Consider the following 17,524-nt stretch of genomic DNA (forward strand, 5'->3'; position numbering starts at 1 on the left):
GGCATCTCCAGCCTTCTAGGACACACACACACACACACACACACACACACACACACACACACACATATATATATATATATATATATATATATATATATATATATATATATATATATATGTGTGTGTGTGTGTGTGCTGCAGTCATCGCATTCCTCCATCAGAGTCATTGAGAGCAGAAGTCCCGATGTATCTCCCATCATTTTGGTTCTTAAAATAGGATGAGAGTTTGTGTTTATGTGTTGACTGCCGTCTCCTGAACAGCAGGACCAGAAAGGATGCTTTCTTCTTGCCTCATATTGAGGAGGCCTGTTAGTTCTCAAAGCTCAATTTGGCCAGTGGCTATCACCATTTCCGAACATTGACAGATCAAAAACTGCATTCTGTACGCCTTTCAGCCTTTTCAAATTTAATCGCATGACTTTGGCTTGTGTAATGCCCCACGCACATTCCAGCGCCTAATGCAGACAATACGCGAAGACCAGCAAAATCCTTCTGTGCTTTTTGTGTCTTGAAGATATTGTTTTATACTGGAAATATTTGAAGTTTCTGATTTGGTTTTGTCATGATGAAATTACTGCTGTAGCTTGGTTGAACTTAGGACTCATTAAATCCTTTTTGTCATTTTAACTCTTTATCTAACTTAAAACTGTAGGAGAAAAATGACTAGACCCAGAAATTTTAACAAATGACCAAATACTTCAAGATATGGAGAGGAGCTCAGGGCAAACATGTCTATTCCATCTGGTAATCACTAGCGCCCCATAAATTAAAAAAAAAAAAACAACAAAAAAACAACACGTCTTTTGAAAGGGAAACTCCTATAAAAACACAAATCACATGGATCAGCAAGTCTGAACCTTTCCCTGGGTCTCGTGAAAAAAATCCCAGACATAACTTCTAACATAAAAACTGGGCTTTTAGAAGGTACAACCCAGTCTGTTCCATGATATTATGTAACAAAAAATTAATTCATTGGTGAAATTAATAAACTTTCTCATTGATTTTCTGATTTGTTTGGTTTGTAGAAGAAGTGTTGCACACTCAGGTGGCACATTGGTGGTCACCTGATGGCTCCAGACTGGCCTACCTCACCATCAATGACTCCCTGGTCCCTACCATGATTCTGCCTCAATTCACAGGCTCTCTGTACCCCAGGGGGAAGGAGTACCATTACCCAAAGGTGGGATTATTTAGCCTAGCTAGCCTAGCTGCCATTTAGGATGTCAATCAATCAATCAATCAATCAACCAAACCAACCAACCAATCAAAATAAAAAATCCTCATAAATTTGCCGGATTTAGCAGGGTTTTGATTTCCATCTGTAGTCCCATAAACATAACATCAACAATAATAAATCAATAATATAAATTGAAGTGCCATAGAAGATCATACAAAATGGTTTGAAACAAAGACAGTTTAGAGTAAAATAAAACCTGTGACCTGAGTTGAAGTCAGTTGTATTACCCAGCAGCATTCTGCAACCGAGCAGATCCGGTAACAGATTGATGAAGAAACATTTCTTGGCTTTTTGAGATCACAGAATAGTTGAAATTCTTCAGCTTTTCATTGAAATACTTAAACACTGTAGTTGAATGTGTTAGCTTGGAGAATATCATCCCAACCAGTCAACACTGAATCGCCTCACCAGCAATCTGAAGAAGCTGCTGGATGCGAGGATTAAAGTCTTCATGGAGGAATTGCAGTTCCTAAAAAGTGCAAAGCTGGAAAACCTGCTCCACTGCGCAGATCTTTGATCAGAGGTTAACATCAGGATCTCTGCTGATGTTTGTCATCAGGAATTAGATAAAGACTGAACCAGAACAAGGCTGCAGGTCCAGAGTGTCCCTATAGAAACTCATCCATTTGCCCTCATTGACAAGACCAGCTGCCCAAACAGCTCATCTAATGAAAGCCCTGGAGAGACAACCAGGACACATCCCTTGTTTTTAAAGTCTTTAAAAACCAGATAGCGTGATCGCTTGTCAGAGCATAAAGCTTACATTATGAAGTAGTTTTGCCGAATCTTTTGACTAATCTTTTCGTTACCACTTTGTTCTTTAATTTTACATCCAGATTGCCAAGTTTATAGCCTAATCGGCAACATCAGGACAATTTTATAGTTGCTAGCGCTGTTTGCGTCATGCTTCCTACAATAGCCTCTAAACAAGCGATTTGTGACGCCATACAACAGCTGAGAGCTGACCCGCTCTCACACTTTGATTCATAAATTGACCAACTCCAGCTGAGTCCTACTACAATTCAAGGCTCTATTGCTTTGCTTGGAGAACAAGTGACGTCTATGGAACAAAGAGTCAGCGTCAATGACGACAACGTTTCTGATCTGGAAAAACGTGTTAAACTTCTTAAAAGTGAAAACGCATACCTGAGAGAGAAAGCCGAGGACCTCGAGAACAGAAGTCCATCACCTAATTTGCGCTTCTTGCGGATTCTGGAAGAGGCGGAGGGCCGAGATATATTGAGCTTCATGTTGCAACTCATCCTTAAGCTGCTCAGCCTGGAAAATTTTCCAATACAGCCTGTCATTGGGCGAGCTCATCGTACTCCCACCTTTCTCCAGCCAAACTCCAAAACTGCTCCGAGGCCTATCCTGGTAAAGTTTCTGAATATTCAAGACAAAATGAAGATTCACCGTCTTGCCAGGATGAAAGGAGACCTGATGTTTCAAGGAGTCCGAATTTACCCAGACTTCAGCGCTGGGTTGCTTCAGAAACGCCAACTCTTTGACCCAATTAAGAGAAAACTTTGTGAGTTGAACATCAAATACTCGTTGCTGTATCCTGCCACACTGAAAGTAATCAGAGATGGTAAATCCTCTTTATTCCATTGCTCTGAGGCGCATTTCTTCGTGATCTTCCCTGAGGACTGAAGAATATCTGGCTGATACTTTTTCCTTCATTTTCAAAGTTCTTCTTTTACGAACAGCATTATTTTAAACTATTAGGTGGTACACAGTTTTATTCAGATTTGCTATGGTTTTGGACTGATGTATATTTGTTGCAACTTTTTCACAGAGTCTTTTGTTTAATAAATAATTGAGCTCTGTCGTAAAGCCTTAATTTTTCAGAAGTATTTGAGGCATGATGTTTACGGTCTAGGCCATTTTAGTATGAGTGTTTTAGTGTGTGTGTGTGTGTGTGTGTGTTTATATGTGTGGGGAATGTTTACGTTTTTGACTGCCCTGATAATAGCCTCTTGTCACCAGTCCCCATTAGTTTATGGAACAGTACGATTCATGACATATATATATATATATATACATATATATATATATATATATATATATATATATATATATATATATATATATATATATATATATATATATGGGTATACGTATATGTATGTGCATATTAATCATGGATATCATAGCTATTTTTATGTTGATTTATGAATTCTGTTAAAGGTCTTAATATTATCCACTTCAATATCAGGAGTCTATTTCCTAAGATCGATCTTCGAAGAAACCTGGCTGACTTATAATAAACCTCATGTAATTACTCTCTCCAAGACTTGGCCTAATAATAAAATATTAAATGATGATGTTAAACTTGAAAATGATGTCTTGTATAGATCTGATAGAAATTCAAGAGGTGGAGGAGTTGCTACATACGTTTCTACAAACTTGGTTTCAGAGCTTGCCATACCAAAGGAGAATCCCTTACATTTTGAAAGTCTATTTGTTAAAATTATTTTTCATACAAATAAACAGTCATTGGAAACATTTATTGACCACCAAATGCCCTGGCTGAGTCCACCAGGTGCATCTTATCTACTATTAAATCTATTCATCATGTTACAGAAATGGTTCTTCTGGGTGACTTTAATAATAACTGGTTAGATCGTTCATATAATAATGATCGTAATTTATTTGGCAGTATAAACTTACCTCAACTTCCAACAAAACCTACGAGAGTTAATTCTACATAATCTTCTCTTTTAGACTGGATTTTAGTTTCACATCCTGATAGAACATCTCAGCCCACACTTCAGGGGAATGCATCTGTATTTCTCTGCTTCCCAAACAAACCAGGGTTTCAGAGACTGGAGGGTTTTATGGCTGAAGAGGTGGTCAACAGCACAAAGAAAGATGAGTCTGCTGTGATGTTATGGACCAGTTATAGACCAAAATCTGACTGCAGGTCAATTGGTCAATGTAAACAAATGTCTCAAATATAAACAAAACAAAGAAGATGATGGTGAGTTTTAGAAGGGCTGAGTAAAACCCAATTTTCCATCTGAGAGAAGACATGGAGGACAACTCCTGAGTGTTTGAACAACAGGCTGGACTGTAATGTCTGAGCAATCCTCAAGAGGAATAGAAGTTTCAATCTTTAGCAGGAGGTTGCACAGCTTTTATAAGCCATCTGGTGTAGTAATAAGGAATTATGACTCCACTAATAATGTTGAAGCTTTTGTTTATGGAGGTCAAAATAAACTATTATATCATGGAATCCTGTCTTGTTTCTTCATGTCTGATCAGAAATGTCATGTTTGGCAGGGCTTTGGGTCCAGTACAGTATGCTTCCAACACAAGGGATAGAACAATTACTTATTTCTTCTTACCTCATTCAGTCTATGGCATCACCAAAAACTTGTGACGTAAAGCAAACAGACTTATGATTGTTTAACTCCACAATACTGAAAACTGGAAATAATATGAGGAGGAAATAAAGCCATGCAGCAGTGGATGAATGCTGTTATTTTATGATGGGTTATTTCCTCCTTCGGACAGACTCATGAGCTCTATTACTGATGAATGCATTCAACTCTTTAGTAAAGGAAACCGGCCGAATTCCTCCAGCTGCGGCATACTTTGCAACATACAATAATTATTCATTACTTCCCTTTCTCTTATTCTTACCATTTTCTCTACTCAAGTCCTCCTTGGCATCATTTTGAAAAAAACATTAGAAACCAACTCCAGGGTGTAGGACTTTCTATTGCTTTTTGCTGTTAAATCTGATTAGTTTGCACCAGTGGATGTTAAGAAACTGTATTTATTGTATTTTCTATCATAGATGGGTCAGGTCAATCCCACCGTCAGCCTCTATGTCGTCACTCTGGACGGCAGCTCCCTGACAACCAAGCTGGGACCTCCCGACAGTTTCACAAACAGGTGCAACTCAAACTGAGCTGGAGTCAGACTGCGGCTGACCTAGCTGCTGACATGTTCTTATGATTTTCTCTTTATCCAGAGATTTCTATATCACCATGGTGACATGGCTGATTCAACAGAAGCTGAGTGTACGGTGGGTGAATCGAGCTCAAAACATGTCAATCCTTTCATTGTGTGACGCCACCACAGGTGTCTGCACCAAGGTAAGATGTCAAGTTGGCATGTTAGTTGTGTTTGGAATTACTGTGAACTGACCTGATCTTTCTGATGCAGAGACATGTAATGACATCAGAGACGTGGCTAGATCGACAGGTGAGTTTCATGGCTTCAGTGAGAGCTGGGACTTTCTAACACCATTGATATGGGTCCGCTTTGAACTCACTATTTCCAGTCATTTCTGCTGTCACTACTGCGATTAAATTCAATTCAACTTTATTTATATAGCATCAAATCACGGTAATACCATCTCAAGACGCTTTACAGACAGAGAAGAAAACATAATGAAAGCAAATTCATAACAGCCTATATAAGGAAACCAACAGATTGAGTTGGAGGTCCAACTCAATCTCCCATCCTGAGCAAGCACACTGGCAACAGTGGGAAGGAAAAAACTCCACAGCAGAGGCAGCCATCTGCCTCTGCTGTGTGGGGGGAAGAGGACAGAAAGACAACAGACAACAGGAACTGCTACTCCCAGTCAGGGAGACCTGCTGAGACAGGAGACATACATGTTAATGATGCAACACTGTTGGGGGGGAATAAAAGAGAGATATTAAGAGAAAGAAGCTCAGTGTATCAGGAAATGTCCCTCAGCAGTCTAAACCTATAGCAGCATAACTAAGGGATGCTAACCATCCCTAGCTATAGGACTTATCAAAAAGATAAGTCTCAGCCTAGTCTTAAAGGTGGGGAGGGTGTCTGCTTCCCTAACACTAACTGGGAGCTTATTCCATAAGAGAGGGGCCTGATAACCAAAGGCTCTGCCTCCTGCTCGGCTCTTTGAGACTCTAGGAACCACAAGTAAGCCTGCAGTCTGCGAACGAAGTACTCTGCTTGGTATATAAGGAACTATGAGGTCTTTGATATATAGTGGTGCCTGGTTGTGGAGGGCTTTATATGTAAGGAGAAGGATTTTAAATTCTATTCTAGATTCAACAGGCAGCCAATGAAGAGAGGCTAAAACTGGAGAAATATGATCTCTCCTGCTGGTTCTGGTCAGGACTCTGGCTGCAGAATTCTGGATCAGCTGAAGGCTTTTCAGGGCATATTTAGGACAGCCCAGTAATAGAGAGTTACAGTAATCTAGTCTCAAAGTAACAAAAGCGTGAACCAGTTTTTCTGCATCACTCCGAGACAGAATGTCCCTAATTTTGGCTATATTACGTAAATGAAAGAAGGCTGTTTTAGTAACCTGCTTAATATGTGGGCCAAAGGACAGGTCAGGGTCAAATATTACTCCAAGGTTTCTCACTGTAGCACTGGAAGCTAAAGTAATGCCATCCAGGTTCATTACAAAACCGGAAAATTTAGCTCTGAGTTTTTCAGATCCAATGAGAATTACTTCAGTCTTATCTGAGTTTAAGAGGAGAAAATTTCTAGACATCCAAGTCTTTATGTCTATGAGACAATTTTGTAGCCTATCGGGCTGATTTGTTTCATCTGGTTTAAAGGATAAGTATAGTTGAGTATCATCTGCATAACAATGAAAGTTTATTCCATGCTGTCTAATAATTTTGCCTAAAGGGAGCATATATAGCGTGAAGAGTACTGGTCCAAGTACAGAACCTTGAGGAACTCCATGACTTACTGTAGTTTGTGAGGAGGACTTGTCATTTACATGAACAAACTGAAGTCTATCAGATAAATATGATTTAAACCAGCTTAACGCTGTACCTGTAATTCCAATCACCTGTTCTAGTCTCTGTAACAGAATGTTATGATCGACTGTATCAAATGCAGCACTAAGATCAAGCAAGATAAGTACGGACACAAGTCCTTTGTCTGAGGCCATAAGAAGGTCATTAGTAACTTTCAACAATGCTGTCTCAGTGCTATGATGAGCTCTAAATCCTGACTGAAACTCTTTGAATAAATTATTTCTGCTCAGGTGGGCATGTAGCTGAGCTGAAACTATTTTCTCCAGAATTTTGGACATAAACGGGAGGTTAGATATAGGTCTATAATTTGCTATCACCTCTGGATCCAGAGATAGCTTTTTAAGTAAAGGCTTGATGACAGCAGTTTTAAATGATTGTGGTACATATCCTGTCACTAAAGACATATTGATAAGACTTAGTAGTGATGTATTAATTAAAGGGAAAATGTCCTTAAAGAGGCTCGTTGGGAGAGGGTCTAAGATACAGGTGGATGGTTTAGATGAAGCTATTATTTTAGTTAATTCAGAGGGTTGGACAGGACAGAAACTATTTAGACACAAGTCAGATCCTGGTTCTAAGGATGCTTCGGAGACCACAACAGGCTCAACATTATAGGTAGAAGGGAGAATATTGTGAATTTGATCTCTAATAGTATCAATTTTATTCCTGAAAAAATACATGAAATCATCCCAGCTAAGTGAGAAAGGAATACATGGCTCCACAGCGCTCCGGCTCCTAGTAAGCCTAGCTACAGTGCTGAAAAGAAACCGAGGGTTGTTTTTGTTTTCCTCTATCAATGATGAATAATAAGCTGTTCTTGCCGTACGTAAGGCTTTTTTGTATACAATTAAACTTTCTTTCCAGGTTAAGTGAGACTCCTCTAGTCCTGATGAACGCCATCTGTTTTCCAAACGCCTTAATGCCTGTTTTAGAGCTCGAAGCTGGGAATTAAACCAGGGAGCCTTCATAATCTTACCTAATTTCTTCTTCTTTAGGGGAGCAACATTATCCAAGGTTGTACGCATTGAAGCTGTTATAGTATCAGCATGTTGATCAATCTGAGCAGGAGTAAGGCTTAAAGGGGGACTCTCAGTCATGCTAACACATGGTAGAGGGGAAAAAATTGATTCAATTGATTGTTTAAATTTTGTAATATTATTGTCTGATAAACATCTACTATAGTAGAATTTATTTTTGGTCAGTGAGTAATCAAATAAAGTGAATTCAAAGGTTAATAAGAAGTGATCGGACAAGACAGGGTTTTGAGGAAAAACTTTGAGCTTATCAGTCTCAATACATGGCATGTTGTGATTCAGCCATTACTCCTATAAACAAATCAAGCTACACCCTCTGCCTCCAGTTCATCGCACTTATTCTGCAATGCGTTGGCATTTCTCAATTTAATGCTGGGCAGAAAAGGCTTGTACCTCCATGTGTTCTCATTTCTTTTAGCCTTCCTCATTATTCCAGTACTCCATTACTCCTGTTTGTGCTAAACTTTTTGCAAACATTTGGGAAAAAAACAGATGAAGACGGCATCAACCCTGCTACTGCTGGAAAGAGGGGCATTGTCTCAACATCAATGCAGTCGGTAAGTTTCGCTACTGATATAAAATAATTTTTGTCGTGATTGAGACATGAATTAACCTGATGCAGATAATTCTAATGCTGACGCTAATGCTAAAGGGACAGGCCTAAAAGCTTGATTTCCTGCTAAGTACAAATGGGCCCCGTGTTTTATTTGCTTATATTTATCTTGTACTCTGCCACGTAAATGTTTGTAAAAGTCTGTTGGCGGAGGGTCCTGCATGTTACCACTTAGGTGTGGACCCCACCTGCTTTTATCTGGGTGGTTACTATGGCAACAACCTCTGTGGTTATTGGGGTCTGACTCCTGGTGTGAATGGATCTAATAGATATGTTTCGTCACATTCGCATCATTCACATATCTGTGTATAGCAGTGTGTGAAATAAAATGAGTGTGTTTTTAATATTCTATGTTGTATATTTTGGTTTGAAAACCTTGTTTTATTTAATGTCCTTTTTTAAAAACTTTGGCATGAAATTTCTTTATAAAGTTTGATTTCATCTGTTGGTATTACAATATTTTGATGACTCATAAACTGCAGCTATTTACACCTACAATCTATTCATGAGATGATCTGACATTTTTCTAACTTCTGTTTGCAGATGGTAGATGTTGGCTGATAGACTGACCCTACAATGCAGGCAACAACTGGAACACAGCTGTCATCAAGGACTTTCCACCCTCACTTCAGCGAAACAGGTTTGTCGTCTTTTTCATTCATTTTACATAAAGAAAATGATAATTAGTGAAACACATATACATTCTTTATCGAAGCTAAGAGGCACTTTTATTGCTCGTTTTAATGTCAGTATCTGGTTCTGTGCAGAAAAGGAACATAGACGACAGCAGTAAAGATGATGTAGGAGTCTGCACGTCTCTTCACCGTGGTTCCTGTCTTCCCTGGTCTAAACAGCCATCCCTGAAGAAGCCTCAACTCAGTCTGGAGGAAGATAAAGATTTGTTTGGAGACTTGCTCAGTGGCTCTAGAACCACCAGACACCACATTTAATCACATTTAACCATATTTAACCCAGGAAACTCAGCTACTGTGGTCACACAATCAATAGCAAAGAGTGAAAATTACTATTTTTATTTTATTACATTAAAAATAAGCCTTGATTTTATTTCTGTACACCAATAAAGACATTGTGTGAGCTGTTTTTTTTTTCACTTCAGCTTTACATTTTACATTCAGAAGTTAGATCCAGAAATGTGTGAGGGTAAAGTTGTGTATTTACTTGAAGTGACTGCAGCAAAGTTACTATTTGTTATATGTAATATATAATGACAAGAACATATATAACCACCTTTTGCAGTTACTTGCCATTTGACTAGCCTTATTTCTGAATGTTTTGGGTCTAGAAGAGAAACTTCCCTCTCATTTCCTCCAATATGTAAATGTACACAATCCACTTATAAATGTTTCTTGTATTTTGTAATGAAAAAGCATTTAAACAGACAGGTTCCATACCAGGATGTTGGATCAGACACGGGGGAGTTTGGAGCTGTTTCATCTTCCTTAGCACCTGAGAAATTAAAAACCTTTTATTTTCTAAGCACGGTGATAAATTATTTCTTGCTGTCTCCTATGTTGGCATCGTAGCAAAATGTCCACACGTGCAGCTTAACAGAGACGATAATTAGAACATAAAAGATGGCAGGTGATGCTGCATATATAAAACACATGGGCCAGCAGGAAGCCTCATCAGGATGTTGCAGCCAAACCGTGATGCTTTATTTATACAGGATATTTAACTTCATGTTATTTATCTATACAGTAACACGGCTACACGGCGGCTAAATCAACCAGAGATCTGTCATGTGGAAATCACCACATTTTCCAGACTCCTGGCCAAAACATCTAAATAGGTGAATTACTTAAGATAAATACTGACTGTAAATAAAACCTAAAGTAAACGCGCTGTTTTGTGCAGTTCTGTGTTATGTCTCAAATGTGTGTGCTTATCTGGCTGCTGGATAAGTTCGGTGTGGCGTGTGTGTAAGTTTGGTAGGGAAATATGCAGGGTGAACATTTCTTCATTTTTTTACATCTCTAACTCTAGATTTTTTTTAGAAAAATACATTCATAGTTTAAAAAAATTGTCCAACACAAAATAAAACTGAGACGTATTAACGTGAACGACATGCCTCGTTGTCAACATCCTATCTGACTTTACAGCAAGGTGAGCAGACATTAAAATGATGACTTTACATTCAGAGACAGTTTGTTGTAAACGTGCTCCTTCCACCATCTCTGTGTCTTCTCTCTGGCTCAATCGGGTTCAGACATAGATGGCTGAATTCAGAAAGCTGCTGCTGTAGGCACCAATCAGTGTGCACCTCATTAACATTATTTAAACTAACATCTGTTTTGATCAAAATCTCGCATAAAGTCTAACGAGAAAAGTTTTGTTATAAATGGGTCAGAAAAACCATGTATCAATTTTAAACCTTTGCCTCTGGTTTACAAAACAATAACTTAACGGCTCCCGTCTACCTTCACTCCCTAATCCAGACCTACACTCCCTCTCCACAGCTACGTTCCACCAGTGAAAGACGCCTTGTGTTACCACCAATATGTGGGACTAAATCACCAGCCAGACTCTTTTCCTCTGTTGTTCCACGATGGTGGAATGATCTCCCAAACTCTGTCCGCTCTGCAGAGTCCCTGTCTACTTTTTAAGAGCAAGTTGAAGACTCAGCTCTTCAAGGAGAACTTTAACACTTAGTTTAGCTGTATTTGTTGGAAAGCTGGAGAAGTTGGCACACTTTGCAACAAACATTATGTTGTATCTTTAGAATTAGTTCTTTGTATCATAACATAAGTTATATTATTGGGTGGGAAGGGAGTAAACAACAACAACAACAAAAAAGCCTGTAGCTTCATGGAAGGACCTGCATCCAACTAGACAGTCCACCAGCACCTTCCTACCATGTCCTCTACTGTTTATTTTATGCTTGTGTTGTTCTCACTCATATTTAAGTCGCTTTGGATAAAAGCATCTAAATGAATGTAGAATAGAATAGAATAGAATAGAATAGAATAGAATAGAATAGAATAGAATAGAATGCACAAAGCGCTCTTTTTTTTAACAGCTTTTGGTTTAATAAGTTTTTAAGCAATCATTTAAATACACTTAGGGGGACGGTGGACACAAGAAAAGACCAGGTGATGACACCTTTAGTGACTTTCATGCTAACATCTGTAACACTAACATCTGGAATGCTAACAAATGTAACACTTTAGGCTGTAATGGTAATGCATTTAACATTAACGACTAACACTAACAGCTTGAATTTCCCCTCTGGGATAAATAAAGTACCTTTGATTTAATTAGTAAGACTAACAACATCTGTAATGCTAACAACTGTAATTCTAACAACGTTAAATCTAATATCTGCAGCACTACCATCAGTAATGCTAACAACAGCTGTAATGCTAACAATGGCTGTAATGCTAATGGTTGTATTACTTACAGTGACTGTGCTGCTAGCAGTTACAGGTGTATTTTTGTCATGTGTCTGTTTCAAATAATTTTACATGGAAAAATGGGGGTATTTCTAAATATTTTACCATTGCTGCTCATTGAGAACAGTCATGATTATCTTCTGTGTCTGAACATGCAGGTACGTCTGTAGCAGCCTGTAAGGAATGGCCTGCTTAATACTCCCCTCCTAAATGCTCTACAGTCAACAATGTGTTTCTATTCTAAAACTAATCCATATTTCTTTTCTCTTCAAGTTTTTCTGAATAAAGAAAATATAAAATGAGAAAAAGTACAAAAAAGTTACAAGAGAAAATAAATTTAAAGTTTCTTGACTGATAAATCTGTGAAGAAAAAAGTAGGAAGTCGTGATTTCAGAGGAAACGTTTCTTCAACAGGTTGAAGAAAACATGCAGGTTTCATTAGACAAGGATTATTAATTTTTTATATTTTTAATTGTTTACTTAATTATTTATATTCAGATCCATGTGTGTATTTCTGTCTCTTTTCTCAGAATGAAAAGCCGGTGTTTTCCATGGACTGTACCACACTCTTCATCACCATGCCCAAAAAACACAGCATCCACGGGATGTTCAGTCATATTACCATGATCTCCAGCAAAGTAAAACAACTTTGCACTAAAAAGAATACTTTTAGTCTGGAAGTTGTGTTTCCTTACTGAAAGAACGGCCTTCCAGTTATTACAGAAATCATATAATCACACGATCAACAGTCTCACTGGTTTGAATAATTTTTCCTGAAATACTGTTAGAGTGACTATGTGTTAGATGCACTTATGAGCAGGTTTATCCATCTTCTCACTCATGAGCTCTCTGTTCTGCTCTCTCACAGTCTGATGATCCAGAGGTCAGTCTCCAGCACATGACCTCTGGAAACTGGGAGGTGACTCACATTCTGGCATATGATGAGATGAAAAAAGCAGTGTAAGGCCAAGTTATGACTCTCTATTATACTGACAGAATGATGCCAGATCTTTCATGATAACTTTGTGTTTTCTAGTTATTTTCTGAGCACAGAAGAAGGTCCGACTCAACAACACTTCTACAGGTAAAATTTCCATGTATTTTATCAAAGCCTATAAAACACAGAACTGGGAAGCAGATGAGAGGACGGAAAGAGTAGAGTACAGTTAGGAAGCAGCAGCGGTGGTGAAAAAACATGGCTTTCCAGTGATTTCTGCATCTTGTAATGTAATGAGACATAAATCCAAAACAATGCATAATGTTACAGGAACTAATCCATGAAACATACCATAGTTTCACAAGCAGTGTCTATTAACTGTTAGTTGATTGCACATGTAAGGTAGACATGAGATTGGTATTGATCTTCTCAGTGTCATGCTTCCTTTGAACCATCTCTACAGTTCCAGTGATTGTAGACTTTAAGGACTAACTCTAATCCTGCAGGCGTGTGCTGTTAAACCGCTCTTTTGTTGCAGTGTCAACACAGTTTGGATGTTCTTTGTTCTTTCATGCTTTGCCGCTAAACTTTTCTTACCTGCAGCTAAAAGCAAACTTATTAAAACAACATTTTAGATTCTGTGAAATAAACTTGTTTTCTTCTCACTAAGCAGTTGGTTCTATGGCAGGTTGTCGACTGAAGATCCATTTCATAAAGAATGTCTGAGCTGCTCCCTATTCACACTGAATTGCACCTACTATGATGCTGTTCTCAGCCCGAATTATCAACATGTTCTTCTCCACTGTAGAGGTAAGAACATTGCTGCTTCTTTAGATCGCTATGGTACTGAACCATTTGAATAACAGGTCTCACAAAGTAACACTATCTGAACTAACCTTACAGGTCCCGGAATACCACAAACCACACTACATAAACTGGCTGACATGAAAAGTAAGTACTTTGGCAGGGAAACATTATATAAACTCTTTTACTCCCTTACATCAGCGATGTTTGTTTTCTCTTCTTTTTAGTCACAATGGATATTAATGGAGAAGAACCAAAATGTAAATATGCTAGAATTAGCCAGTGGCTAATTTCTATCTATAGCCCTGGCATATCAAGAACATTTAAACCAATATACAACAAAATATACATGAAAAAAAACCAGGTAGCACAAGTTGCTCTCACTCCTTACTCATCAGGAGTAAAGACAGAGAACATTAATCATGAATAAAAATACAGAAACAGTTTTCAGAAATCCCTTACATTGGAAAACATTCTCCATATACTTCGAGTAAGGTATCAGAACATGGTGGACTTTTCTTACTCTATTCTCAGTGTCTGAAAAGCAGATAAGTTGTATGATTAAGCCAACATTTAACATCTGAGGTGTCTAAAGGTGTATAAGAAAGGACAATAAGATTTGATGAAAATTGACCTGAGCGAAATCTTCTCTGCTCCTCTTTCATCTGGGGTTTAAGAAGAAAAGCATAAACATGGTTGACACGTCTTGCCTTTGCTTCTGTTTTTCTTGCTGATGTCATTCAGTAGTCTTTCATTTTGACATTTTCCACTGTCACATTTTACCAAAAGTTTTAGTTTTACATTATCATACTGTAAAGTCCAAATTTAGCTACAATAGATGTGTGCAGATAAATTTATTTCATGTAACTCAAGTAATTCTTTTTTTTTCAAAATCCAACAGGACTCAAAACTGTGGAGACGAATGCAGAATTAAGACGTGCCCTAGAGGATAGGACGGTGCCAAAGTGGAAAAAAAAAACTATACATATAAACAAGCTTGGTAAGACATTATATTTCAACATATGTTTAAAAACCCCATCTTGTCTGGACCACCTCATCCGTGACTAAAATCTCTTGTTAAAACACATCGTGATGAGAACCTCCAAAAGGACATCATGATGCGAATCTCCCGTTCCACCACATGACCATGAGAATCTCCCGTTCCACATCATCACCATGAGAATCTGCTGTTCCACCTCATCACCATGAGAATCTGCTGTTCCACCTCATCACCATGAGAATCTGCTGTTCCACCTCATCACCATGAGAATCTGCTGTTCCACCTCATCACCATGAGAATCTGCTGTTCCACCTCATCACCATGAGAATCTGCTGTTCCACCTCATCACCATGAGAATCTGCTGTTCCACCTCATCACCATGAGAATCTGCTGTTCCACCTCATCACCATGAGAATCTTTCATTCCATCACATCCCTATGAGAATGTCCCTTACAACCACATGACCATGAGAATGTCCCGTTCCACCACATCACCATCAGAATCTTCTGTTCCACCACATCACCATGAGAATCTGCTGTTCCACCTCATCACCATGAGAATCTCCCGTTCCACCTCATCACCATGAAAATCTTTCATTCCTTCACATCACCATGAGAATCTTCAGTTCCACCACATCGCCATGAGAATCTCCCGTTCCACGTCATCACCATGAGAATCTTCAGTTCCACCACATCACCATGAGAATCTCCCGTTCCACCACATCACCATGAGAATCTCCCGTTCCACCACATCACCATGAGAATCTCCCGTTCCACTACATCACCATGAGAATCTCCCGTTCCACCACATCACCATGAGAATCTCCCGTTCCACGTCATCACCATGAGAATCTTCAGTTCCACCACATCACCATGAGAATCTCCCGTTCCACGTCATCACCATGAGAATCTTCAGTTCCACCACATCACCATGAGAATCTCCCGTTCCACCACATCACCATGAGAATTCCCCGTTCCACCACATCACCATGAGAATCTCCCGTTCCACCACATCACCATGAGAATCTCCCGTTCCACCACATAACCATGAGAATTCCCCGTTCCACCACATCACCATGAGAATCTCCCGTTCCACCACATCACCATGAGAATCTCCCGTTCCACGTCATCACCATAAGAATCTTAAGTTCCACCACATCACCATGAGAATCTTTCATTCCTTCACATCACCATGAGAATTCCCCGTACCACCTCATCACAATGAGAATCTCCCGTTCCACCACATCACCATGAGAATCTCCTGTTCCACCTCATCATGATGAGAATCTCCTGTGTACCACATAGCCATGAGAATTCCCCGTTCCACCACATCAAAGTGAGATTCTCCTGTTCCACCACATCACCATGAGAATCTCCTGTTCCACCTCATTATGATGAGAATGTCCTGTTCCACCACATAGCCATGAGAATCTTCCGTTCCACCTCATCACCATGAGAATATTCCGTTCCACCACATCAAAGTGAGATTCTCCCGTTCCACCTCATCACCATGAGAATCTCCCGTTCCACCAAATCACCATGAGAATCTTTCATTCCTTCACATCACCATGAGAATCTCCCTTTTCCCCCTCATCACCATGAGAATCTTCAGTTCCACCTCATCACCATGAGAATCTCCCGTTCCACCACATCACCATGATAATCTCCCGTTCCACCAAATCACCATGAGAATCTTTCATTCCTTCACATCACCATGAGAATCTCCCGTTCCACCACATCACCATGAGAATCTCATGTTCCACCTCATCATGATGAGAATCTCCTGTTCCACCACATAGCCATGAGAATCTCCCGTTCCACGTCATCACCATAAGAATCTTAAGTTCCACCACATCACCATGAGAATCTTTCATTCCTTCACATCACCATGAGAATCTCCCGTTCCACCACATCACCATGAGAATCTTTCATTCCTTCACATCACCATGAGAATTCCCCGTTCCACCACATCACCATGAGAATCTCTTGTTCCACCTCATCATGATGAGAATCTCCTGTGTACCACATAGCCATGAGAATTCCCCGTTCCACCACATCAAAGTGAGATTCTCCTGTTCCACCACATCACCATGAGAATTTCCTGTTCCACCTCATTATGATGAGAATGTCCTGTTCCACCACATAGCCATGAGAATCTTCCGTTCCACCTCATCACCATGAGAATATTCCGTTCCACCTCATCATGTTAAGGAATCTCCCTTTTCCCCCTCATCACCGTGAGAATCTTCAGTTCCACCACATCACCATGAGAATCTCCCGTTCCACCAAATCACCATGAGAATCTTTCATTCCTTCACATCACCATGAGAATCTCCCGTTCCACCACATAGCCATGAGAATTCCCCGTTCCACCTCATCACCATGAGAATCTCCCGTTCCACCTCATCACCATGAGAATCTTTCATTCCTTCACATCACCATGAGAATATCCTGTTCCACCTCATCACCATGAGAATCTCCCGTTCCACCAAATCACCATGAGAATCTTTCATTCCTTCACATCACCATGAGAATCTCCCTTTTCCCCCCTCATCACCATGAGAATCTTCAGTTCCACCTCATCACCATGAGAATCTCCCGTTCCACCACATCACCATGAGAATCTTTCATTCCTTCACATCACCATGAGAATCTCCCGTTCCACGTCATCATGTTAAGGAATCTCCCTTTTCCCCCTCATCACCATGAGAAT

General features: G+C 39.4%; 1 protein-coding gene across 1 annotated transcript in view; it reads left to right on the top strand.

The window, feature by feature from the left end:
- LOC306766933 (inactive dipeptidyl peptidase 10-like) overlaps positions 1–17,524 on the top strand; it is a gene marked incomplete at both ends in the record, with an annotated part of 238,030 nt that overhangs the window by 190,137 nt on the left and 30,369 nt on the right. The window contains 9 exons of the mRNA XM_079254791.1: positions 1,026–1,180; positions 5,040–5,137; positions 5,217–5,340; positions 5,411–5,449; positions 12,602–12,709; positions 12,940–13,031; positions 13,108–13,155; positions 13,697–13,818; positions 13,912–13,959. Coding sequence (XP_079110917.1) covers positions 1,026–1,180; positions 5,040–5,137; positions 5,217–5,340; positions 5,411–5,449; positions 12,602–12,709; positions 12,940–13,031; positions 13,108–13,155; positions 13,697–13,818; positions 13,912–13,959 — 834 coding nt within the window. The remainder of the gene's footprint in view (positions 1–1,025; positions 1,181–5,039; positions 5,138–5,216; positions 5,341–5,410; positions 5,450–12,601; positions 12,710–12,939; positions 13,032–13,107; positions 13,156–13,696; positions 13,819–13,911; positions 13,960–17,524) is intronic.

Source organism: Telmatherina bonti (assembly GCF_933228915.1).
Source record: "Telmatherina bonti genome assembly, chromosome: 15".
Classification (NCBI taxonomy): Eukaryota; Metazoa; Chordata; class Actinopteri; order Atheriniformes; family Telmatherinidae; genus Telmatherina; species Telmatherina bonti.